We start from the raw sequence: 23,826 nt of genomic DNA on the forward strand, positions 1-23,826 counted from the left end.
AATATAATTTAATTTAACTTTGAAAATTAGTTAAAATTAACTTTTGAAAAATGTAACATTAGTAACAATTAAAAACAGACGGAAAGAGTATTTTTAGAAAACGTATCAAGTCAATCGTGAACAATTATTGTCGGAGAGAGTAGTTATCATGCTGTTTATAGAAACTTTGCTAATGTCACTTGTCTGTGAAAAAAAGGGAGTTAAAAGAAGACAGCATATGAAAAGCTGACACGTCATAGGTCTACTTGACGGCGGTTTAGGGGTTACCGACAACTCACAATTTTTGTGGTTTTCGTGAAAAATAAGGTGGCGTTTTGAATAAATATAAATAAATAAATAAATTAAAGAAGTGTGATTAATTTTTGAAAAAATTACTTAAATACACAACACTTCTTTACCTATTTTCAATATTTCTCTACTCTTTTACTAAAATACAAAAATCTCTTATTTTCCCCCAATTCAACTTAACCGGATACTTTATTAGTTTAAGTATCCGTCCGTTATTAATTAAAGTATTTGCGCTGATATATTATGCATCCGCCCGTTAATTAAGTATTCGTGCTGCTAATAACTTAATAATTTAAGTATCCGCCCGTTATTAATTAAAGTATTCGCGCTGCTATATTATGCATCCGCCCGTTAATTAAGTATCTGTGCTGCTAACAACATAATAATTTAAGTATCCGCCCGTTATTAATTAAAGTATCCGTGCTACTATATTAAGTATCCACACTGCTATATTATGTATCCAAAAAACACTAAAAAAAGGGATTTTTGGTAATTAATGAAAGAGTAGAGAAAGAAAGTAATTTCTTTCTTATACTATGTCATTTGCCTAATTTTTACTTAATTTTTTTTATGTTTTTAGACAAGTGTTTAGTTTCCAAAAGTTCTTTTAAAAGTAGTGTCCCAATTGTTGTCTTAAGGCTTTATTTGTTTTTATTAAAATAATTTTAAAAAAATGTTAGATTTTGAATATACATTGAATAATTGAGATATCGTGTCTCGATCTAAATATTGAATATATTTTTTGATTAATCAGCTCTTTCAATCTTATTTTATACTCCCTCTATTATAATTTACTAGTCTATTTTTTACTTAGCACACTTATTAAGTATATAATAATTGATATATGAATTTACCATTTTATCCTTATTAATGATAGAATCCAAAATTAATTTATTCATTAAAAAGGTGCTATTTTTTTCAAAAATATTAACTCTCTAAATAAATTGAGGATGTAATAGGTTAAAAAATATTATTTTTTCTTGATTTGTCAAAAACGATAAGTAAAAGGGACAAATAAAAAGACAAGATTGGACAAGTAAAAAGGAACCGAGGAAGTAATAGATTTGAAACTATTTCAACATAATACGTCTATTTTGAAACTACATATATTTTTTAGCTTCGATCGTTTGTTGTCCTATCATTAGATCACTATTTTTCTTGGCCTTTCAACACTAGTTAGGTGTCGACTCCAATATGATTTGTGGAGACTTGTGTTTTTTATAAACAGTCATCTAGACTTGGTCATTGTCTCAACTGGGAGTTCAGTATTCTTATGGATAAAGCATACTAGAAAGAGAAGTGTACGTAATTCGGAGAGAATCAACTAACTCTTAATTTGAGTGTTTGATTGACACACGTACGTTAATCCAGTGGAGAACGATGGAAGAAGAAATATGAGTTAAAAAAATTAGAGTTCTTTTGTAATTGAAGGATATTTCGAGTAAATAAGCTGATTAATTATTTTACATTTAAATTTCTCGTACATTCTACATTTCTGAAATAAATTCTATCAAATATTTTACATTTTATATGGTTATCTTTATTTCATGTTTTAGAGAACAAAATTTTGAATGGGCATGATTCTTTTGTGAATATAATAAATATATAATTTAAATATAAAATATCATTTGATAAAACAAAATTATTATTAAAGAAAATAAAATATTTATGCTCATGGTCGCTAATGGGAATGGAGTTGGTTTGCATTAATAGTGGTAATGACCAGTGTTAATGATTGGTAATGATGATGGTGATAGTTATAACAAAGGTGATTAATGTTGTAGTTGCCTAAGGTGGGCATGGTATGATATAGTATTTAAAATTTTGGTGTCGTAATTTTGGTATTCGTTTTTTAAAGTTATGTCATTATCATACCAATTTAATTCAATATGGTTCGGTATTTTGAAGTTCGATTTTGATATTTTGCGATTTGATAAATCGGTAATCATAGTTTGTTCAACTTCGACTAATATATACTTGTATAATAAAGTACTATGAATTCGACAATTCAAAAAAGGGTCTTAATTGTATCATACTAACACATTACACATGCTTTGTGTGTGTATATATATATATATATTCAAAAGAAAGTACAAATAACTTCTTTTGTTAATCAGTTACATTTAATATATTTCAATCAAAATAAAGTAGTCAGACTTTTAACTTCTAAACATTTAGGGGTCGTTTGGTGTGAGGGATAATACCAAATAGTCCCGGGATTAAATTATAGTACCGCTTATTTTGTTGTTTGGTTGGCAAGTTCGGGATAACTTATCCCAAGATTAATAATTAGTGCCGGGATAAGTTATCCCTCTCCTTGGGTGGTATAGTAATCCCGGAATAACTTATCCCGGGATAAAATAGGTAAATGACAAAAATGTCTCTTTCAACCCATTTGTTATATTACTTTTTACATTAATGAAGGGCATTTTTGTAAACAAATAAATTGTTCTTAAAATTTATTATTTTGAATGCAACAAACCAAACACTCAATAAAAAATAACCTCAACACAATTCATCCCATCATAACTAATCTCAACATAACTTATCCCAACATAACTTATCCCAACATAACTTATTTTCAAACCAAACGACCCCTTAGTTTATACTAATACTATGTTGCATATTTGTTAGTATTTTAATAATATATATGAGAAAAATTCAAAAATAACAAATATAATAGACATAATAAAGTTCTATAGCTATAGTTTCAGTAATTGAGCTTCATAGTTATAGTTATGTTTACTATGAAGGTTGCGGTTTGTATATTTCGCTTGCCCGTTTGTATATTTTGTTTGCGAATACACAAATAAGGTAAGTATATATAAATTTTGTGTTTATACATTTATGATTATTTTCAAAACTCTGTTTGTATTTTCGCTTGCCAATATTCAAGCATAGTAATTTATTATGATTTTTTCATAAATCGTATACAAATAACTATAGTAAGCATATACTAGATTTATAAAATCAAGAAACAAATTATACAAATTATAGATTTATACAATCAGGCGAATTACACAAATTCTGAATTTATACAATCAGGAAACCGAATAGCAAAAATTCGTGAAACTGTAACCACAGATTAAAAATAATCGAAACTATAGCTATATTACATAATATACTCTAGATGTTTGTTATTTCATGTACATTTTCTTGATTTTTATATATATGTTTATGTGTGTGCACGCGCATGCGCATTGTTTATGTGACTATATACATCGATATGATATTTAGTATTTTGATATGTTGTTTCTAAAACCCAAATTTCATACTTAATACCAAAAAAAATTAAAATATATATCATAATGAGGTTGCATTAATCGAGGATACACGACAGAAGGAATTGTTCTATTTCCAAATTTTACCTTTTTCTCGAATCCTGCGTTTTACCAAAATTACGATATCAAAATTTTTGTTATGATATGATAATTCGATAATAATAATATTGATCGATGTTAATAGTTGGTGATGTCAATGATTTATTAGAAATGAACTTATTATTTTTATTGTTTGGTTCTGAATTTTTATGGAAAAAAAACATGAACATATTTGTATTTTTGTAGTCTGTAATATGGTCATAAAATTTCCCCTTTTAAAAGGAAGAAATAATATTTTGATCAAAATGGTCCTTAGACCTTAATATGCAATAAAATGTGTTCATTTAATTCTTTATCCTAAATCTAATAAATTTGTCGAAGAAACATTATAAGTTTGACTATAAACCCACGTACCAAACAAAATATTTAATAATCTTAAATAGCTTCAAGGAAATATTTTAATCACATTTAACTCCATTTTCGTTACTTTTTCATAAAAAAAACATTATTTCTCTTTCATTTCTTAAACCACCAATGTTCCATTTTCCCCGAACCCATCACTAGGGATGGCAACGGATGGCGTGGGGCAGAGCTTAACCAGTAAAATTTTTAATTTATTTTATTTTATTTTGCTCCGTATAATAATCTTTTTCATCTTTAACCTGTCCCACCCTATCCTGCATAGATTTGCTTCGCATAATTTTTATAATATTTTATTTTCTAGTTAATTTTGATACTAAAAATAAAATTCATATAAATAAATTTATTTTTCATTAAGTTGTCTTAATTTAATAGGATAGTGACTTGAAAATTTATTTTTAGAGGTCAATTGGGAAACATGTAAGAAATTTATTGAACCACTTTCATTTGCTATATTGAATATTTTAGTAGCTTTCTAGAGATTATCTTAATAAATAATGTTCTATCACTCTTATAACATATAAAAAGTTAAGATTAAGTTTGGACTCACATAATAAAATCACATATACCCGCAACTCGCGCCGCCTTGCCTTGCCCCGCCCCGCATTAGTTTTAAAAAAACCACTTCAACCCGCCCCGCATGACCTAAAACCCACCCGCCCCGCTCCATTACCATCCCTATCCATCACTAAATGCGGCCCGACCAAATCCATTGTTCTCATTCATGGCTTCACCGGGGAAGTATTGTGGACGTGGTAATTTCAAATCGTCACCTCAATTAAAAATATTTCATTCACTTGACTACAATTTATATTCTCTTCGTTGTTTTGAGAACTTTTTAGGGTATAATATATATTAGAAGAATTTTTGCATATAGTCACTTAAAGTAACTTATTTAGGCGCCATATAATTTGCTAATTATGATTCGTAGCTATATGTTAGAGGGAGGAGAGAGGCGAGCGAGGGCAGAGAGTGGAGACAAGTGAATTATATTTGTATATCGGTTAGATAATTGTATATATGTAGCTAGTATGTATATGTATCAATGATTGTATTTGTATAATTTGTGTTTGTACAAAGAGTGAGAGAGAAAAACAAAAGAGAACTGAACATGAGAGATTTATATTTGTATAATTATAAGTGTATAGGGTGAAGAGATATGTATTTGTATTTGTATATCCAGTCTCTCTCTTGCTTTTACAAACATAAATTATGTATTTGTATAATTTATGTTTGTATAAAGTGAGAGAGACTGGCAGAAGAGAGTCAAGAGAGAGACCATGCAGGGATATGAGAGAGGCGAGGGAGAGATGATTGAAAAGGAGGAGAGAGGCGAGCGAGATTCCAGAGAGAGAGGCAAGAAAGATAAGAAGATAGGAAAGAGGCGAGAGAGAAGAATGTAATTACAGCTAGAAGTAAGTTCCGAATTGTAATTAATGCAAATTGTAGCTATGTTGGCTAATTAACCAGTATATGTTTGCTTAACCGCGTAATTTCCTCTATTTATTAAGCCTAGTATTTGTATTAATTATATCAAATACGAACAAATAAAAATTTGTGACAAGCTACGTTTAGTTTTGCTAGCCAATAATATCTCTATTTTGGCTCTAATATTGTAGATTTATTTAATTGTTCTAAGATTTTCGGGATGTTTTGATATTCTTATCTCTTTTAGCCCGAGTTAGTCCATGTAATATATTTGGCTATTGTGAATGTAGCTCAATTTATATTTCACAATCCATATAGTAAATGATGAATCTGATGCTTGAGAGCTTTAGTAAAAAGATGGATCAAAATATATTCTTCATACGCAAATTTCATACATAAATAAAGTATTTTTTAGTGAATATGTCGATTTGAAGTTATATCGCAATTTCTAAAGTACAACTATGAATTGGCACTGATCGGGTTTCGTGGTGGATTTAGTGGAAATTACACATTGGTTATTGAAGAATGGAAAGAGAAATAGTGATTTTTGTTAGAGAGAGTGGAAAAAATGAAGTTATACATTTGATGAAACTCAATAATGGTGTATTTTATTTGTCCCGTGGGTTCCACCATTAAACTTAACACTTTTTTTGAGTAAATCTAATAGGTTTAGGACAAAGGATTAGAATGAACATTTTTTATTATACATCAAAAGTCATTTCAATAGAAATAGTATATTAACTACTCATATATTAGATCATTTTCTCTGTTTTGTTTTGTCATAAGTCAAAAGTTATACCAACTAAATACATTTAAGATTCAATCAACTTTAAATAAAACGACAAAAAAATATAAGTTGAATATCGTACTTACTAAAAATAAAATAAAAAGCCCTTTTTAGTGATGAAATGTCTTTGTCTTTAATTTAAATTAAGAGGTTAACATCTTAGCTTAATGTATAACCAACAATTTGTATTTTAACTATATTTAAGGCTTGATTTTCTTTTGTTCATTCATTTATGTTATTTCATCTTGGGAAAAAAAACAACTCCATGGCAATCATAAGAGAATCCAAAATTTGCCTTTTTTGTATAATAACATATTGTTTTATCTCAAATTAGTTCCTCTTTCATAATTTTTTTGAACAATATGTACTAAATTTGTAATATTTTCTTAATGAAATAAAATATAATAGAGCATCCATCTTTCGACAATTGTATTGCGTGATTCTACTTTTAAAATTTTAAAATTTTATATGTTGGGATAATTACGGCTTTAAATACTTTGAAGTTTGAATAACTATTTTATAAAATACGTGTCAAATATATAAATTGTATATGTTTATACTAAATACTAAATGCTAAATATGCATATACTATTCGATCTGCCATATAACCATTGTAGTGAAAAATGCATATTTAAATTATGAATATGTTTAGATGTAGATGGAAAAAAACTACAAATATGATGCATTATGATACTAATATGCATATCTATACACAATAATACAATAGGTATATTTCAACAAATTTGATCGAATTGCGTAAATTTTTTTATATATATATTTTCAATATAATCAGGTAGACACTATCAAAGATTCAGCCAAAATAATTATAAGATATTCTTCATTTAATTTAACCAAAGTATTTAATTAATTATTAGTTCTAACATTAAAAATGAAATGAAAAAAAAAACTTAGAGAAAACATGGCCCTCACTAGGTAAGGATTCTGCCAACCAAGATCTCCAAGGATATGAAATTACTCCTTTTTTTAGTTAAAGAAAAAATAGTCAAAATACCTTTTGAGGATTCATGTTGCTTCATATGAAAAAAAAATCACTTGTTTTTAATGGAAAACATGTAGTCAAGAGTATCTTCATCCTTATCCCAATCCTCACTTGGATATAGTCACATTAAAGTATTATATCATAATTAACACTAATTATTTTTTAATTTTTTCATATTTGATTGATCTAAAATTTCGATAAGACAACTTTCTTAATAAAAATATGTCTGGAAAACAAGTTTTACAAATGATATATTACTTGATTACATGCTCTTCATTCCTCAACGCAACTTAGTTTCACCCTAACCCTGTAAACAACATCCTAATCAGTCATCACCGTACCCTCCTAACCTGAAACCTACTATTATATTTGTTTAAATTATATATAAATATTTTAAAATAATTTTTTAAATTTATGTACCGACAAATAAATAAATAAAACACAGACTTATTTTCTCAAAAAATATTTTCTTCACACCTCAAATACACATAATTAAAAGAAAATAAATTCTGATTTGAATATTTAGTGTGTGACATATATTAGTCTCTCAATAGAATTAACAAGGAAAAATCTAACATAAACATAAAAAAACAAGACAATAACACAATAATCATAGATAAGAAAAATGCCCTTCCTCAATATTTGAGTAGATGAAGTATTTAAGAACATATACTAATAATTGTTAATTACCTAATTTCTTAGATTATATCAACACGTATATATCACTTCTATAGATAACAAATACATCATTTCTTAAAAATTCGAATAACTGAAGTATTTAAGAACATATACTAGTAATTACTAATTGCCTAATATCTTAGATTATATCAACACTTATATATTACTTCTCTCCATATCGTTCTAATTCTGTTAGATAATCAAATATCTAATAATGATAAAATATTATTCAAACATTAGTACGCGATTTCAGTTATTACTCTCCGTAAAAACCTCTCAACCAAAATTCCCCTTCTCTAGCTTAGCAACAATAATGAAATTCCAAAACTCACCCCTTTTCTTTTCCTCTCTAAATCATCTCACATTTTCATCATTTAAAAGAACTAGAGAGAAAAGAAAAGGAAAAAATAATCAGAAAACAGTTAACAAATTTACAAATTGGGGAAACAAAAACAAAAAAATACACAAAAAAGGGTTTTCAATTCCCTTCTTTTCTCTCTCCCACGTTTGATTTTTTTTCCTTTTTCCCTCTATCCCTCTCTTTCTCTCTCTATCTCTCTATTTTTTTTTTCATTCATTTTCCCTCGCTTTCCTCGATATCTTCAATTCTCCGGGAAGCTGGAACGATAATTTCCATTTTTTCCGGGAGAATTTCACCTCCGTTTCTCAGCTACAGCTATACCGTATGATTTTCAGGTACCTTAATTTCATGATAATTTTTTTTAATTTTTTTTTCCGATCAATTTATATGTGTAAATGTATATTTGTTCGTATTTATGTGCATCGATTTGCATTTGGTGGATTTCTTGTGTTTTTCATACAAGGAATATTGATCATGTTGTATTGAATTGTATTGTTAGTTTAAATGCAATGTTTGTTTTGATTGATACTGGTTAAATTCATCATTAGCTAATGACGAGAATTTTCATTTTGCGTAAGGATTGATTTGATGTGATCATTGTATATTGTAGGTTTTATCGTTCAGATTGTTGATGTGTGATATTATGTAAGGATAGAAAAGGATATGATCTATTCAAACATTATACTCCTTTAAATAATACAGTATGGTACGATGCATTACTTTATGAAACAATACGTAACAGCCATCCAAACAGAGTAGTGATACAACCATTTTGTTTTTGGGTACAAGGCTCTGCTTAATTTATGTGAAATGTGTAGTTTTTTTCATTGATGAGGGTGGTGATGTAGAATTATTTTTGTATTGAATAAAATGTGGAAATAGATATGGGCATCAACATTGGCAGGATAAAGCTAATCTTGGCCTTGGTATTGCACATAGCAATCCATGTATTAATTATTGTTGGTGTCCAGCTATTTTTTTTTTTTTGGAGTACAGCAATGTGAACTTAGCTCTAGGGTATTGTGCCTAGGATTGGAATTGAAAAAAATGTGGGTGTTTTTGCAGGAATGTGTATTCTGTGTTGCAACTGAGGGAAGGAGGAATTCATCCTATGTGAAGTCGAGGGGTATACATATATACATTAACATTTTATTGAAGATGGAAGGATTGAGAGCTTGTTGTACAGGATTAATTGTCTTTTAATTTGTTATATTTCTGTTATTTTTTCCTGCTTTTCTTTTATGATTCTATTTGAGGAATCAATTTCTGAATTGAGGCTGGACGATTGATTGGATGTGCAATAAATATGGATTCTCAAAATTCTCCCCCGACGACCAGCCAGGTCAACTGTTGTTACTGCGGGTGCAGCAGTTGTTCTGCAATGAACAGGTCCTATTCAGGGACTTGGCTCCGATCTGTGAAGCGAAAATTTGATGAATATAATGAGAATAAGTTTATGATCCCAGGCTTTGTCTTACCTCTAAATGCTCGTATTGAAATTGAAAATGAATGTACAGCACTTAGGGAAATGGTAAGTAAGCAACAACACACAATTCAGGATTTAGGTGCCGAGTTGGAGGAAGAACGAAATGCGTCTTCCTCGGCGGCGAATGAGGCCATGTCCATGATTTTGAGGTTGCAAGGAGAAAAGGCAGAGGTTCAGATGGAATTTAAACAATTCAAGAGGTACACTGAGGAGAAAACGGCGCATGATCAGCAGGAGATTATGGCGTTGGAGGATATATTATACAAGAGGGAGCAAACAATTCAATCATTGACTTGTGAGGTGCAAATGTATAAGCATAGAATGATGAGTTATGGGCTAACAGAATCTGAGGCTGAGGGTGATTGTGAGACAGAAAAGGGCCGTTTTAGTCGGAACAATAGTATCTCCGAGACTATCAATGGGCAATTCGAAGTTCCTCCCTTCGATTACCCTCCATTGAAATGCACTATTAATGAGAATCAAGTATACACAGAATTTGATAATGACACTGTTGATGTTGAGAAATATGCATTTGAAGAGACCCCACGTTCATGTGACCAATTACGCGATTTGGAGCATAGGATCAATCAATTGGAGAGGACACCAAGAAGCACAGATGGGGATCTTTTCAAGAACAACATACTTGAAAAAGTGATAGTTGGTCATTCCCCAAGGAGGAATAGACATCTTAGAAAATTTTCAACTGATAGTGTAGGATCTCCCTTCATTACAAATAAAGAAATTAACTCAGATTTCATCTCAGATTCTCCAAAATTTGGTGGAAGTATTAGAAAAGCAGAATATTCACAATCAGAAGAGCGTTCAAACTTGAGGAAGGTGGATAATTCATCAGAAATTGGAGATGACATGAGTGACCGAGTTTACACAATTGATTCTGTACATCAGGGGGGTGGATATAATGGTGTGTCAGAACTCAAGGCTTCAGCTGGAATGGTTGACGACTATACCCCGAGGGATTCATTAAATAACACAGATTTTGGAGATCCAGAGGTCACAAAGTTGTACTTTAGGCTCCAGGCACTTGAGGCTGACCGGGAATCAATGAGACAGGCTATGATTGCTATGCGGACTGATAAAGCACAGGTGATATTGCTCAAGGAGATTGCTCAGCAGTTTTGCAAAGAGATGTCTCCAGCCGTGAGAAAACCTGCGAAGAAGGCATCTGTAATTGGGAGCTTTTCATGCATGTCTGTATTCAAGGTATGGTATTAATCTGTGTTAACTTTATGGTTTGCAGTAGCTTGATTTCTCAGTTATGATGATACTTATGGTCTTTGTCCAACGTGAAAGCACAAATTTTGGGTTATTGGCTCATTGCATGGACATTTAGAAGCAATTTTGTGACAGTAAACATATACTCCCTCCATTTCAATTTTTTTTTAATCTTAGTTTGACTTGACAGTAAGTTAAAGAAATAAAGAAGACTTTTGAATCTTGTGTTAAACTAAAAATGTGTGTAATGTACCAAAATGCCCTACTGTAAGTGTTTCTGCATGTGACGTTTAAGATTTCTTTGGGTAATCTATTAATGCCAAAGTTATGTAATTATACAATGTATTAGAAAGGTTGATACATAGAATACTCTTTTGTCATTGTGCTACTTCATTTATGTGCTTGAGTTCTTGTTGCAATTATCTCAAAACAAAAAGGTTTGAGTTCTTTCGAGTGATTTATTTCATGCAAGATGGTGATTTATTTGCTGCACTCTGAATATAGTGCTGTGAGAATCTGTCTTCCCATTTCTTAGCTTTCTTCTTGGTGAGACTTTGGGGCAATCTTTGTAGTAAGCTGCTTTGTGTAATAAGATAAACCATTTAGAATTTAGGATGATGAATAAAACATTTTCTGCCTATCATGGAGCGAGAGAAACCTTTGGTCACCTAAAAAGGAAAAACTGAGAATGAATTGGGTTGTGTCTCTTTCTGAAACCTCTACCGGACCTTGAGTTAGCTTTTGTGGTCATTGTCTTTTTCTTATTGGATCAACTATGAGTGAGGTTTGGTGTGGCTCAGAGCTGGTGTTTGGAGAAAATTATGTTTAAGATGTTTCAATAAGTTTAATCCAAGTACACTTAATCTTCAATCAAGTCACCAGATAATATCATAAGAATTAGTGTCTTGGGCTTATGTCTAATCAAGAAGTCCATTCTCAAATGGGAAGAGCTGTTCCTAACCCGTGTAATTCGAAAGTTTTAGCAGAATCACATTTCAAATGGCAAGTAGACAGATTATTTTGCAAGGTCATTATGACATCACTTAGATCTTGATGCATTTTCAAAGGCATCTTCCCGTATAGCCATGTTTGTCCTTATGGACATGGATAGTTGACACCAAGTTCTCTACTTTAGTTACTTTGGGTGGGCTACTTGGACTCTAAACAAATGGGCTAGAACTAATTGTTTATTTCCTGTGAGGAGAAGGGGTTCTAGGGTCAAAATATCATAATTACCATTTGATTTTTCTTCTATTACATTGATGACGCTAAAAGTGAACATGGTAGACCTAAAATCATGTTGTTAAGTTGTCCCAAAGGACCTACAATCTCTAGAATCAATGTGGACCTAGCTAAGAATCATATATGGGGTAATAAATAGCAAATCAATTGTTTTATTCTTACATCAAAATTTCTCACTCTCATCTTATTCCGTCAATCCACTTTTCTTATTTTGCCCTCCTGTTTCTGTGTTGTCTTCTGATTTATATGTAAGCTGATTTATCTTATTTTCTTTTTTATTCAGTGGGTCACATGCTTTGTTTTATGGAGAAGAAAAGCACGCAGATGCAAGTGAGTTGATCATTGCAATCCGGTTTCTTTTCAATAAATTGTTTCTATACTGCTTCAACTTCCTACGATTCTCTTACCTTAAGCAAAGAAAGCAACAACCTATTTCCCTTTCTGTCTGCTTGGGTTTAGTTGTTTGTTTGAGCAATTTTTAACATTCAATTAAATCTTGATACTTGTTAGGTACCCATTTGGATCGTCGACCAACAATCCAGGCTTGCTAATGCTTTTAGACAAGGGACCTCACGTGGGGCAGTGGAGATGTCTGATGAGCACGCAGGTGTAAAACCAGATCCTAGAAGTCCACACCGATCACTGAAGACTGTTTCATAAACGTCAGTACGAAATGGATTGTAGTCAGATTGATTGCTTTTTCATTTTACTTTCTTTCTCCCCCTTGTATTCCTTGCTGCTGCAAATTGTGGGTTCACTCTGCACTGTGTTCTTCCGCTTGATTCATGCAATTGTAACCTTTGGCTGAACCAGTGTCATTGAAAATATAGATGTTCCACTGCCAGTTTGGAACTTGTGAATAATTGTGATCAATATGGCTTGTTTGGTTTCTACTCAAGGTTTTCTTTTTCTTTTTTTTTCCTGTATATTACAAGTTGTGAATGAATTTTTTCTCTTGTTACTTTTTCTTTTTTGGTCAATCAGATGTTAGTGCTTATTGCACTTTTGTATTCGTTGTCTAACAACTTCTTTCTTATTCGTCTACTACGACGTGTTAATGAATTGCTCCTGCTAGAGCTATTCACTCCAACTTTGGCGTTAATAAGCATGTAAACATTCAAATACGATGAACAATCACTCAAACTTAGTCTTAGCTGTCACTTTAACTTGTATTCATTGTGTCACACCTCCAAAATTTATGTGTTATGATAGCATTGGGACTCGGGAGTCCGTATTGGGATTTGTTGCACTTGAGTCGAGAGTTCTGAAAAAAACAACTTCTCTATCTTCACGAGACGGTGGTAAAATCTGCCTACATTCTACTTTCCTCACACCTCACTTGTGAGATTTTACTGATTATAGTGTTATTGTTAGTATTGAGAGTTCATGAGAGATTGATGACGCGTTGGAGGATTTAATTGTCAATTGGGATCAAATTAAGATGTCTAAAAGTGTAATCTCAATGTTGAAGTAATTAATTGCGAGTTGAAGTTAAGTTTGAGGGTCTTTTTTATATCGTATGCCTATAAATAAACATAAGAAAAGGGCAAAACACACATACTATAAATAGATCAGGTTTGGCAGCATCGAAGCGTTGTACGTTCTAAACCAGGGGTAAAGCCCCCTTTGTTTTTGCAGAACTGCAAATACTACTCTCAGTGAAAAACCTCAAGGCCTTGGCGGCTCAAACTATACTTCTCAACTTCAACAATGCTGGGTTCCAAGAGCTTGTTATTCAAGCAGCAAAAACGAAAGAGAAAAAATGGTAAGATTAAGAAATCAAAGAGAATTTCTGTTTCTGCAAAGGAAGAAACGGTAGCGGAACCATACCAAATAGCACCAGAAGAAGAAGAAGAAGAAGAAGAAGAAGAAGAAGAAGACGAAGGTTTCAGTTTGAAATCTTCAGCACAATCAGATTCCTATGGAGTTCAGCCACTTGGGAATCTTTATTTCAACCCATCATCTCATAATTCAAGAAATACTGGTCTAGGTAATCTTCAGACTTTAACTGATGAGCTTGTTCTTGATATTTTAGGTCTTTTGGAAGGTACCCATTTGGGTATTTTGTCAACTGTTAGCAAAGGTTTCTATATTTTCTGTAATCATGAACCCCTTTGGAGGAATCTTGTATTGGAGACTTGTAAAGGTGGGTTCTTGTTTAAGGGGTGTTGGAGGTCTACTTTTGTTACTGCATATAGGCCTTCATTTCCAGTTTTGAGTTTTGGTTTGAAAGTTAGAGACTTTTATTCTGATTACTTGTTTCAGAGTTGGTTATGTGCTAATCTTGAAATGAAACCTGAATGGCTAGAGAGGGATAATATAGTGAGGAGGAAAGGAATTTCTCTTGATGAGTTTGTGATGGATTTTGAGGAACCGAATAAGCCGGTTTTGTTAGAAGGGTGTTTGGAGAATTGGCCTGGATTGGAGAAATGGAATAGGGATTATCTTGTTGAGAAATGTGGGGATGTGAAATTTTCAGTCGGGCCGGTGGAAATGAAGCTTGAAGACTACTTTAAGTACTCTGATCAAGTGAGGGAAGAAAGGCCCTTGTATTTGTTTGACCCAAAGTTTGCGGAGAAAATCCCTCAATTAGGAAAGGATTATGATGTCCCGATGTACTTCAATGAGGATTTGTTTAGTGTTTTGGGTAATGAGAGGCCAGATTATAGATGGATTATAATTGGACCTGCAGGGTCTGGCTCGTCATTCCACATTGATCCAAATTCTACCTCCGCTTGGAATGCAATAATCAAAGGATCCAAGAAATGGATATTATTTCCCCCTGATGTGGTGCCACCAGGGGTTCATCCAAGTCCCGATGGTGCAGAAGTAGCAAGTCCTGTTTCAATCATAGAATGGTTCATGAACTTTTACAACGCAACCAAGAATTGGAAAAAGAGACCTATTGAATGTGTCTGCAAGGCGGGTGAAGTTATCTTTGTACCTAATGGATGGTGGCATTTGGTCATCAATTTAGAGGATTCAATTGCCATTACCCAGAACTTTGTTAGCAGGTATGCTACTTTTGTCTCCTATATTTCTGTCACTTGATAAAATTTGATATTGTTTTCATGCTTGCTGACAAATTATATGTACTAGTTTCCTTAATAGCATGTAATGGTTATGTTTTATAAGGAGGTGGACACCATAGGTAAATGTAAAAGTTCACTATTGGTTTAGTAGCTGTAATTCAATATCACATATACTCTCGGTTAAGCTCATTAACTAGAAAAACGAGCGCATCAACGCACGAAAGTTTGTGCGTTTAGGTCTTTTATCACTGTAATCCTTTCCTCTCATATGATAGTTTTAGATAGACCACCTTAAAGGTTGACATGTTTTTACTGATAAAAAACCTAAACAAACAAACTTTAGTTAGTTAATGAACTATGGTGACTCATTTTTGTGGTATGGGATTGAATGTTTGTTGTGGGCTTCTTTTTAAGAAAAGATACATCTTTAGTGTTCTATTATTTCTCCCCTTTCTTCTAATCCTTACACATCCTAGTCAGGATTAATTTAGTCAAACCACGATAACCTTATACTTGAAGATTTGTTCTCAAACGCCAGATATGCATAATCATGCTTAACTGAATTTTGCTACTTCATAGTGAGAGAGTTCTGATGTTGACGCCTATCTGGGAGAGAAAGTTGTATCATCGTTTTGCAGCCTTAGTTATGCTGTTTTTCTTGTGCTATGGATAAGACGATATCTTACCTAGACATGTAACGTGATCTCTTTTGTAGCTATACTTTCATTTGCATCTTCTTGATGCCTTTTTTTTTATTGCAACTGCTTCATCTAAAAAAGAAAACTTTCCTAGACAACACTCTGAGCCCTGCACTTGTGTCTGCTTAGGATCACCAGCGATATTTTCTGAGACAACTCTCTTCATCCCCTTGTGTGTCTGTTTAGGATTTCCTTCCCGGTGTGTCCATTTAGGATCTCCAGTGAGTTGGAGAGGATAACTGTTTCAGAATTCCCTTGCTCGGTCCAATATCTATTTTTTGTTGTATTTTTCAACTGTCATTTCGCCTTGCAGGAGGAATTTAGTGAATGTTTTGGAGTTTCTAAAAAAGCCTAATGCTTGCACTCTTGTGTCTGGAACAAGCGACAGAGTCAATTTGCACGACAAATTTAAGAATGCCATTGAAGCACATCTTCCTGGTACTATTGATGAGTTGACTCTGAAAGACGAGGAGAAAAAGGCGCAGCAGAACAAACCTTCCTTCTGGGAGTCAGTCACTGATTCAAATGCAGGCGCTTTCAGATTTTCTTTTTGATGAAAGGCCAGTGATGAAACCTTCACCAGTTAGTCCCGAGGCGCTGTACTTTTACCAATCTTCTGAACAAACAGATGAAGTTGCAAGAATGAAACTAAAATTTTGTTTTCTTGACAAGAGGGATTATTAAGATAGTTATTGACATTTTATTCATTGATCTTGTAAGCAGGGGAGATTCAATATACCATTTGTTTTCATTAAGATTAAGACGTTTCAATCTATCTCAATTTGAATGATTAAGATGTTGTGCCTACGTTTGAGTAAAGAATGATAAGACTCTTTGTTTTTTAACATTTCAATGTGCATAGTTTTTTATATGAAAAAGGTAAAAAATAACCCTATACTTCTGATAACTTTTTCTGTTTATTCTACTTTTAGCCTAATATAAACACGTATTTTAACTATAAATATAGTTCTAGCATTAACATACACAAGGCGAAGCAAAAATTTGAAGTTTACGGTTTTAAACTTGCCATCGCGACAAAGTCATTAACTTTGAGGTAAAATTTGTATTTGTATTAAAAAATTATTTAATATCAATATAGAAAAATAATTATGAACTAGAACTCATAAACTTATGTAGCTCATTTTAGTTGTTAGATTCGCAATACAAGATTCATGTTATATTTAATGGCTTTCTTAATACAAATAAAAGGTCTATCGAAGAAATTCATACGATTCCACTTGGCTTGTCCCACAATACCTAATAAAAGGCCTATGGAAGAAATTTAGATGATCCCATTTGGCTCGGCGTATGATATCTAATATTGTAGCTCCGCCCTCGTTCACATACAAAGTATTTACGTAAGCGATAATAAAACATGCATGCATGAAAGAAAACTTCTAACGGATTGATCAAAATATCATTTCGATTTCTCTAACCGATCCATCCATATTTTTCTATTTCCTCAACAATTTCTCCCAATTTTTTTTTAATTCTAACATATTTTGTTCGATTCTTGAATTTAGGCCGAAATTTCAGATTTTGATATGTTTTTTTTTGGTTTAATCAAGTGATTGGTGGAGTATTTAGCAATTTGGGGTTAAAAATTTAGGGTTCTATTGAATTTATAGTATAATGGTATTGGAAATCGAAAAAGGTTGAGATTTTGATTGTTGAGTTTGAGTTGAGCTAATGGGGAATAATTGTGTTGGACCTAAATTGGCTAACAATGGGTTCTTACAATCTGTTACTGCAGCTGTGTGGAAACCTAATCAGTCGGAGAATTTACCACTCCCAAATGAAGGGGAACCTAATTCAGAGAATTCGGTTGATTCATCGAAAGGCACGGTGGATAGATCTGGTGTTCAAGGTAATCCACCTCCACATCTTATGATAAATGCTGATACTCAAATGGGTGTTAAAGAGAATAATGATGTAGTGATTGCTAATGATGTTACTGTTACTGATAAGCCCCCTGTGGAAGGGGTGAAACAGAACAAGCCTACTCATGTTAGGAGAACGTCGAGTATTGGGGTTCAGATTGAATCTGTTTTAGGACGAAAAACAGGTAATTTGAAGGAGATTTATAGTTTAGGGAGGAAGTTAGGACAAGGGCAGTTTGGGACGACGTTTTTATGTTTAGGGAAGTCATGTGGGAAGCAATATGCGTGTAAGTCCATTGCGAAAAGGAGGTTGACAACTGAGGAGGATGTAGAGGATGTGAGGAGGGAGATTCAGATAATGCATCATTTGGCAGGACAACCAAGTGTGGTACAGATTGTGGGGGCGTATGAGGATGCTGTTGCAGTTCATGTTGTAATGGAGCTTTGTGCAGGGGGGGAGCTTTTCGATAGGATTTTACAAAGAGGGCATTATTCAGAGAAGAAGGCAGCTGAACTTGCAAGAGTAATAGTAGGTGTTGTAGAAGCATGTCATTCCTTGGGTGTTATGCATAGGGACCTGAAACCCGAAAACTTTCTATTTGCTGATCAGGAAGAGGAATCAACTCTGAAGGCGATTGACTTCGGATTATCAGTGTTCTTCAAGCCAGGTATTCTCTTGAAAACACAATTTCCTTAATACTGGAATTAGCACCAACCTCTAGTCTGTCATTTATCTGGACCTCACTGGTGATTCAAAACAATAGGCTATAATTATTATTTCCAATTCATCTTTTTCCATGGATGCTTTACTTCTATTTCTTTCACCTTATCAAGAATACAAATCTGGTACACCCAGGTGAAATCTTCAATGATGTTGTTGGAAGCCCTTACTATGTGGCCCCAGAAGTGTTGCGGAAGCATTATGGTCTAGAATGTGATATTTGGAGTGCTGGAGTCATTATTTATATACTGCTTAGCGGCGTTCCCCCATTTTGGGATGGTAAAGTTCTTTTTTACTTTCTTCCATTGTGATTTGATCCTATAGACCTTGAAATAAAGATGAAGACTATTTTGCCTATGAATTTTGATGTTTTTGAATCAGAGACGGAGCAAGGAATATTTGAACAAGTTTTAACAGGGGAACTTGACTTTGCATCAGAACCCTGGCCTGCTATATCAGAAAGTGCAAAAGATTTAGTCAGAAAAATGCTGGTGAGAGATCCCAAAAAGCGGTTGACAGCTCATGAAGTTCTTTGTAAGATGCAGTATTCACCAGTCTGATCTTTTATGCTCTTCTCAATGTTGTGTATGTTTTCAGTATTTGATGATACTGCTTGTCCTTTCTCCTTGTCCGATGAATCACTTAATTCTTAAATAGATTTTCAACTGTCTTCATATGCATCTAAAGTCGTTATTATTATAGAACTTACATAAAGTTCTTTTGGTCCTTTTGTTCAAAAAATATCCTTATTCCTGTTGTCGTAAAAGTCCTGTTTTACTATTATCACCCATGTCATTTGAAGTAAGATGGAACAACACTTACTTTTAATGACAGTAACTGGAGATGCCCAAAAGGTTTAGATGTTGGAATTGGTTGCAGTCAGTGGCATTACTTGCTTTTCCTGATGCTATATTAACGAACCAGATGTATTTAAGTTCTTTCATTTTCACCTATACATCATTTCATGTGCATGCTACGTGTAAGAAAGGATATGTAAACGCCAATTTTTTTCTTCTGACTCTTGAAAGCAGATAATTTGAAGGTTTTTTTTTCGAAAAAATTAAACCAGTGGTATCTCAAACCAAGGTCTTGTGCAGCTTAGTGTTTATAAATTTGGAGTTTAGCCAAATTGTTGACTGGTTGAGATTTGAGACATATGTAATTAGAGGACTTATATTCCTAAGAATAATATCTTCTTAACTTTTTTGGGTACATATGTTAAAAAGGGTATACAAAGTGAGTGATTTCTGGCTTCTATTTGAGCTTCTTTTAGAGATAGATTAACAGAGAGAATGTGTGGAGAGGTAATGGAAGAAGCAGTTGTAAATTGGTTAAGCCTGAAGTTCTTGACTTTATATTTGGTATGAAGGGCACTATCATGTCTGTCTGTATATTTGCTTAAGAAAGTACAGTAAAATATTTTTTACTTGAATGACAAGTATGTTTATTGTCTATTTCAGGTCATCCATGGGTCCGTGTTGGTGGGGTTGCTCCAGATAAGCCTCTTGATTGTGCTGTTCTAAGTCGCCTCAATCAGTTTTCTGCAATGAACAAATTAAAGAAGATAGCAATCAGAGTAAGTTCTTCTAACTTTTCAGATCTATGGCCACTGAGTTTACCCAAGTCATGGCATTCATTGAATTTCTGCATAGAAAACGTATGAGAATCCTTTCAACAAAGAAAAACCATGGCTATCATCTAATAGTTTTTNATCATGTCTGTCTGTATATTTGCTTAAGAAAGTACAGTAAAATATTTTTTACTTGAATGACAAGTATGTTTATTGTCTATTTCAGGTCATCCATGGGTCCGTGTTGGTGGGGTTGCTCCAGATAAGCCTCTTGATTGTGCTGTTCTAAGTCGCCTCAATCAGTTTTCTGCAATGAATAAATTAAAGAAGATAGCAATCAGAGTAAGTTATTCTAACTTTTCAGATCTATGGTCACTGAGTTTACCCAAGTAATGGCATTCATTGAATTTCTGCGTAAGAAAATGTATGAGAATTCTTTCAACAAAGAAAAAACCATGGCTATCATCTAATAGTTTTTCCATTTTATTTCGTAAGTGGAAGATTTGTGGTTAGTTCCTGTTTATACACAGCTGTTCCAGGCTTGTATACATTTCTCCCTAATTTTAAATCAGGAACAGGAGAAGGATATCAAACATATTGCAGTATCAAGTAATACTGGTTTTTAATTGTTATGCCTGAGCAGTTCCTGTTTGCTTTTTAGGTAATTGCTGAAAGTCTGTCTGGAGAGGAAATTGCAGGACTGAAGGAAATGTTCAAAATGATAGACGCAGATAATAGTGGACACATTACACTAGAAGAACTGAAGACGGGTTTGGAAAGAGTGGGTGCCAATCTGAACGATTCAGAAATTGTTAGTTTAATGCAAGCGGTAAGTATCTGTATGTTATGTTCAAGAGCATTTTTATACGCATTATATACAGCTTTAAATAGCATTAAGAACTATGATCGGCTTTATATGTCACACCAGTCTTCTCTTATTAGACGCGTAGATTATTAAATTGTATACCTGTATCCTTTAGAAGTATTATTGACTAAAGGTATATAGGTGAAGTCGAAATCATTTACTTCTAAATTCAACTCAACACCCAAAAGAGTGGAATAGTTGGGTTTGTATACACTGGGATGCTGGTGATGGTTTGTCCAAAAGGGTCAAGGGAGGAGTAGGACTGCTTCTTCCTTGTTTCAAAGTTGATATATTTTGGATTTGACCTAGATCAGCTAAACGTAGATTTGAAAGGGAATTGAGACTACAGCTACAGACATCTCTTGACTTACATTCCTTTGTGAATTGTCAAAATAATACTTATCAACTCTGAGTCTATAGCACGTACTACAACAACAATTACAACAACATAACCGTGTAGTCCCACAAGTGAGGTCTGAGAGGTAGTGTATACACAACCTTACTCCTACCTTGTGAAGGAATCTATAGCACTTACTCTTTTGTAATAAGATCTCATAAATGGACGGCTTTTAAGCAAGAATGTAATTATAGGACATAAGTAATTTGAACCTAAAAAATAGTAATCTTGCATAGCTAAGATTTGCATTGACAACGTACTGGAGAGCACATGATCATTTTCCTCAATGTAATTAAACTGTTGAATACTTCTGCGACTGCTTGATTTTGTTTCCATTCATATATTCTTAACAATAAATTTGTCCAAAATGATCCTTACAAGAAAGAACCTTTCTGTGTGGAAAATTCAGGCAGATGTTGATAATAGTGGTACCATTGATTATGGCGAGTTTATAGCTGCTATGCTCCATCTAAACAAAATTCAGAAGGAAGATCACATGTATGCCGCTTTTTCATATTTTGATGAAGATGGTAGTGGATATATCACGCAGGATGAGCTCCAAAAGGCTTGTGATAAGTTTGGTTTAAGCAATATTCCCATCGAAGAGCTTATGCGTGAAGTTGATCAAGATAATGTAAACCCTATTATTCTCATCTTCAGAGTTCTATTTCTCATTTCTTGCAGATGTATAATGTGCATGGTTAAACATTGGAACATGATAAGATCATAACGTTCATGGATTAGGTAAGAAGAAAGCTCATATCAATTTGTTCTTACTTATTTTTCTTTTTCAGGATGGACGCATCGATTACAGTGAATTTGTAGCGATGATGCAAGACACTGGCTTTGGTGACAAAGGAAGCAAAAGTGTGTTGTAAAAATTGGCATTCAATAGGCCTTAAAGCTTGGTAAACTTGATGCTAGTGATAAAACATATACTACTTGTGTATTATCATCCATCTAAGTACATGAAACAGAAACTTGGATTGCATTTACTTTGCAGGATCAACAACCATAGCTGCATGGAGTACGATAGAACTCCTCGGTACGGTCACTCGGGAAGTCCATCCCAAGGGAGACTTTGATACAATTCTTGCAAGAGCTGGAGAAGCGTCTACGGGTAAAGCACCGTATCCATGTAACTGCTTTCCATCTACGCTCCTCCATCCATTACAAGTTTAGGAACCTAGGAATTATCGCACTCGCACTTAAAGGAGGAGGACTCTTCTCTTGCTCTGCCAAAAATGCTTACTCATGGTCAATGGTGCAGTTGATGATATGATTCTGGACTAGTTTCTAGGCATACACCAACCATACATACCACTTTCTCGTTTAGGAATTTCTCAAGTATGCTGTAAAGATTAGTCAGGCATTGTTATTACATCTAAACAAGTATTTGAACAAAAAATCAGATTGTGTTATGCTGTAAAAATTAGTCAGGCATCAGAGAGGAAAGGCAAATATTGTATCTTCTATTTATTTGCCTATTTCTTTCTGTTGAGGAAACCGATGTTCGTCTAGGCTGTGTTCCATTGAACCAGTAGCCTGAATGGTTTGTATTGAAGTTGCTCCTGCAGGATAATCCTGGTTTGTTAGTTAATTGTCTCACCATTTCTTGTGAGTACCTCATTTTTAGGGATCTTCTTGAGATTTTTAGACTTGATTGCTATAACTTGCTGACATGGTGATTTAGTTCTCCTTTGGGAAGATAACTTTTTGATATTAATGAACCATAATAATTGCAACTGTGCTGAAGGGTGTATTGTTATTGCTTCAGCCTATGTAGGGGACTAGAGTAGCTATGTTTTCACAAGTGATTTTCTGCATCAATGTAACATACAACATATACCTGGGAATTTTCTTTTTGTTTCATAACTATGGATCTGATTGTTACCAGATGGACGGAAACTACACGGTATAAACAAGGTTCAGTTTCTTTTATGTATACATAGTAGATGTTGAATCTCACTTTGACTTCTTCGTGTGTTTTTACTTCTTTATATTTTGAACCTCATTAGTGAAAATCCTGACCTCACCACTGTTCGTGAGGATTGGGAATAAAAATGATAAATTCCTGTGTTTTTACTGTTTACGCCTTCTGATGCTATTCTTGATCTGTTTGGTTAAAACTTAAAATTTATGAATCTATTTGTGAACAAGAGAACTTAGCTAAAAACTGTTTCTTTTTCAGCTTAACATTGAATTTTAAGCACTGCACAAAACAATCTATACTTCAGTCTTGTTTTTGGTATTATATATTCTTAATATATATATATATGTTAAAACTTATATGTAAAACACTTAGTTATGACAGTTAAAGTTTCAATATCTTCCTTTTGATTATTGAACACCTAAAATTGTATACATATGTATGATATTTCCACTAAGAATACAACTAAAGTCAATATCTATTTTTTAAT

General features: G+C 33.1%; 4 protein-coding genes across 6 annotated transcripts in view; 3 read left to right on the forward strand and 1 right to left on the reverse strand.

Moving 5' to 3' along the window:
- Positions 1-23,826, reverse strand: part of LOC125864940 (tropinone reductase 1) — a 116,426-nt gene that overhangs the window by 69,905 nt on the left and 22,695 nt on the right. The window lies entirely within an intron of this gene.
- LOC125864933 (myosin-binding protein 7-like) lies at positions 8,232-13,136 on the forward strand. Its single transcript, XM_049545063.1, has 4 exons — positions 8,232-8,617; positions 9,348-10,989; positions 12,527-12,573; positions 12,754-13,136. Exons 2-4 carry the CDS (start codon positions 9,589-9,591, stop codon positions 12,854-12,856), a joined length of 1,551 nt encoding a protein of 516 aa, XP_049401020.1. The 5' UTR covers positions 8,232-8,617; positions 9,348-9,588; the 3' UTR covers positions 12,857-13,136.
- Positions 13,840-16,675, forward strand: LOC125864934 (F-box protein At5g06550). The gene is made up of 2 exons (XM_049545064.1): positions 13,840-15,257; positions 16,287-16,675. Exons 1-2 carry the CDS (start codon positions 13,954-13,956, stop codon positions 16,525-16,527), a joined length of 1,545 nt encoding a protein of 514 aa, XP_049401021.1. The 5' UTR covers positions 13,840-13,953; the 3' UTR covers positions 16,528-16,675.
- On the forward strand, positions 17,295-23,069 carry LOC125864931 (calcium-dependent protein kinase 20-like). Of its 3 annotated transcripts, XM_049545059.1 has the most exons (8): positions 17,295-18,521; positions 18,710-18,853; positions 18,956-19,108; positions 20,371-20,486; positions 20,806-20,973; positions 21,816-22,040; positions 22,201-22,314; positions 22,410-23,069. In XM_049545059.1, the coding sequence occupies exons 1-7, from the start codon at positions 17,663-17,665 to the stop codon at positions 22,282-22,284; spliced, it is 1,749 nt and encodes a 582-aa protein (XP_049401016.1). In that variant the 5' UTR covers positions 17,295-17,662; the 3' UTR covers positions 22,285-22,314; positions 22,410-23,069. The 3 variants fall into 3 exon arrangements, with proteins under 3 accessions (XP_049401016.1, XP_049401017.1, XP_049401015.1); XM_049545060.1 differs by lacking the exon at positions 20,371-20,486 and adding an exon at positions 20,035-20,150 and having other exon boundaries at positions 22,201-23,069; XM_049545058.1 differs by having other exon boundaries at positions 22,201-23,069.

Source organism: Solanum stenotomum, chromosome 5, assembly GCF_019186545.1.
Source record: "Solanum stenotomum isolate F172 chromosome 5, ASM1918654v1, whole genome shotgun sequence".
NCBI classification, from domain to species: domain Eukaryota; kingdom Viridiplantae; phylum Streptophyta; class Magnoliopsida; order Solanales; family Solanaceae; genus Solanum; species Solanum stenotomum.

Bases quoted from the DNA above. Each gene is read 5' to 3' on its own strand.
- LOC125864934 (XM_049545064.1), top strand. From the start codon at position 13,954: ATGCTGGGTTCCAAGAGCTTGTTATTCAAGCAGCAAAAACGAAAGAGA. The intron at 15,258-16,286 runs GTATGCTACTTT...TTCGCCTTGCAG, and splicing joins ACCCAGAACTTTGTTAGCAG to GAGGAATTTAGTGAATGTTT.
- LOC125864933 (XM_049545063.1), top strand. From the start codon at position 9,589: ATGGATTCTCAAAATTCTCCCCCGACGACCAGCCAGGTCAACTGTTGT. The intron at 10,990-12,526 runs GTATGGTATTAA...TTTTTTATTCAG, and splicing joins CATGCATGTCTGTATTCAAG to TGGGTCACATGCTTTGTTTT. The intron at 12,574-12,753 runs GTGAGTTGATCA...GATACTTGTTAG, and splicing joins AGAAAAGCACGCAGATGCAA to GTACCCATTTGGATCGTCGA.
- LOC125864931 (XM_049545060.1), top strand. From the start codon at position 17,663: ATGGGGAATAATTGTGTTGGACCTAAATTGGCTAACAATGGGTTCTTA. The intron at 19,109-20,034 runs GTAAGATGCAGT...TGTCTATTTCAG, and splicing joins GACAGCTCATGAAGTTCTTT to GTCATCCATGGGTCCGTGTT. The intron at 22,041-22,200 runs GTAAACCCTATT...TTTCTTTTTCAG, and splicing joins GTGAAGTTGATCAAGATAAT to GATGGACGCATCGATTACAG.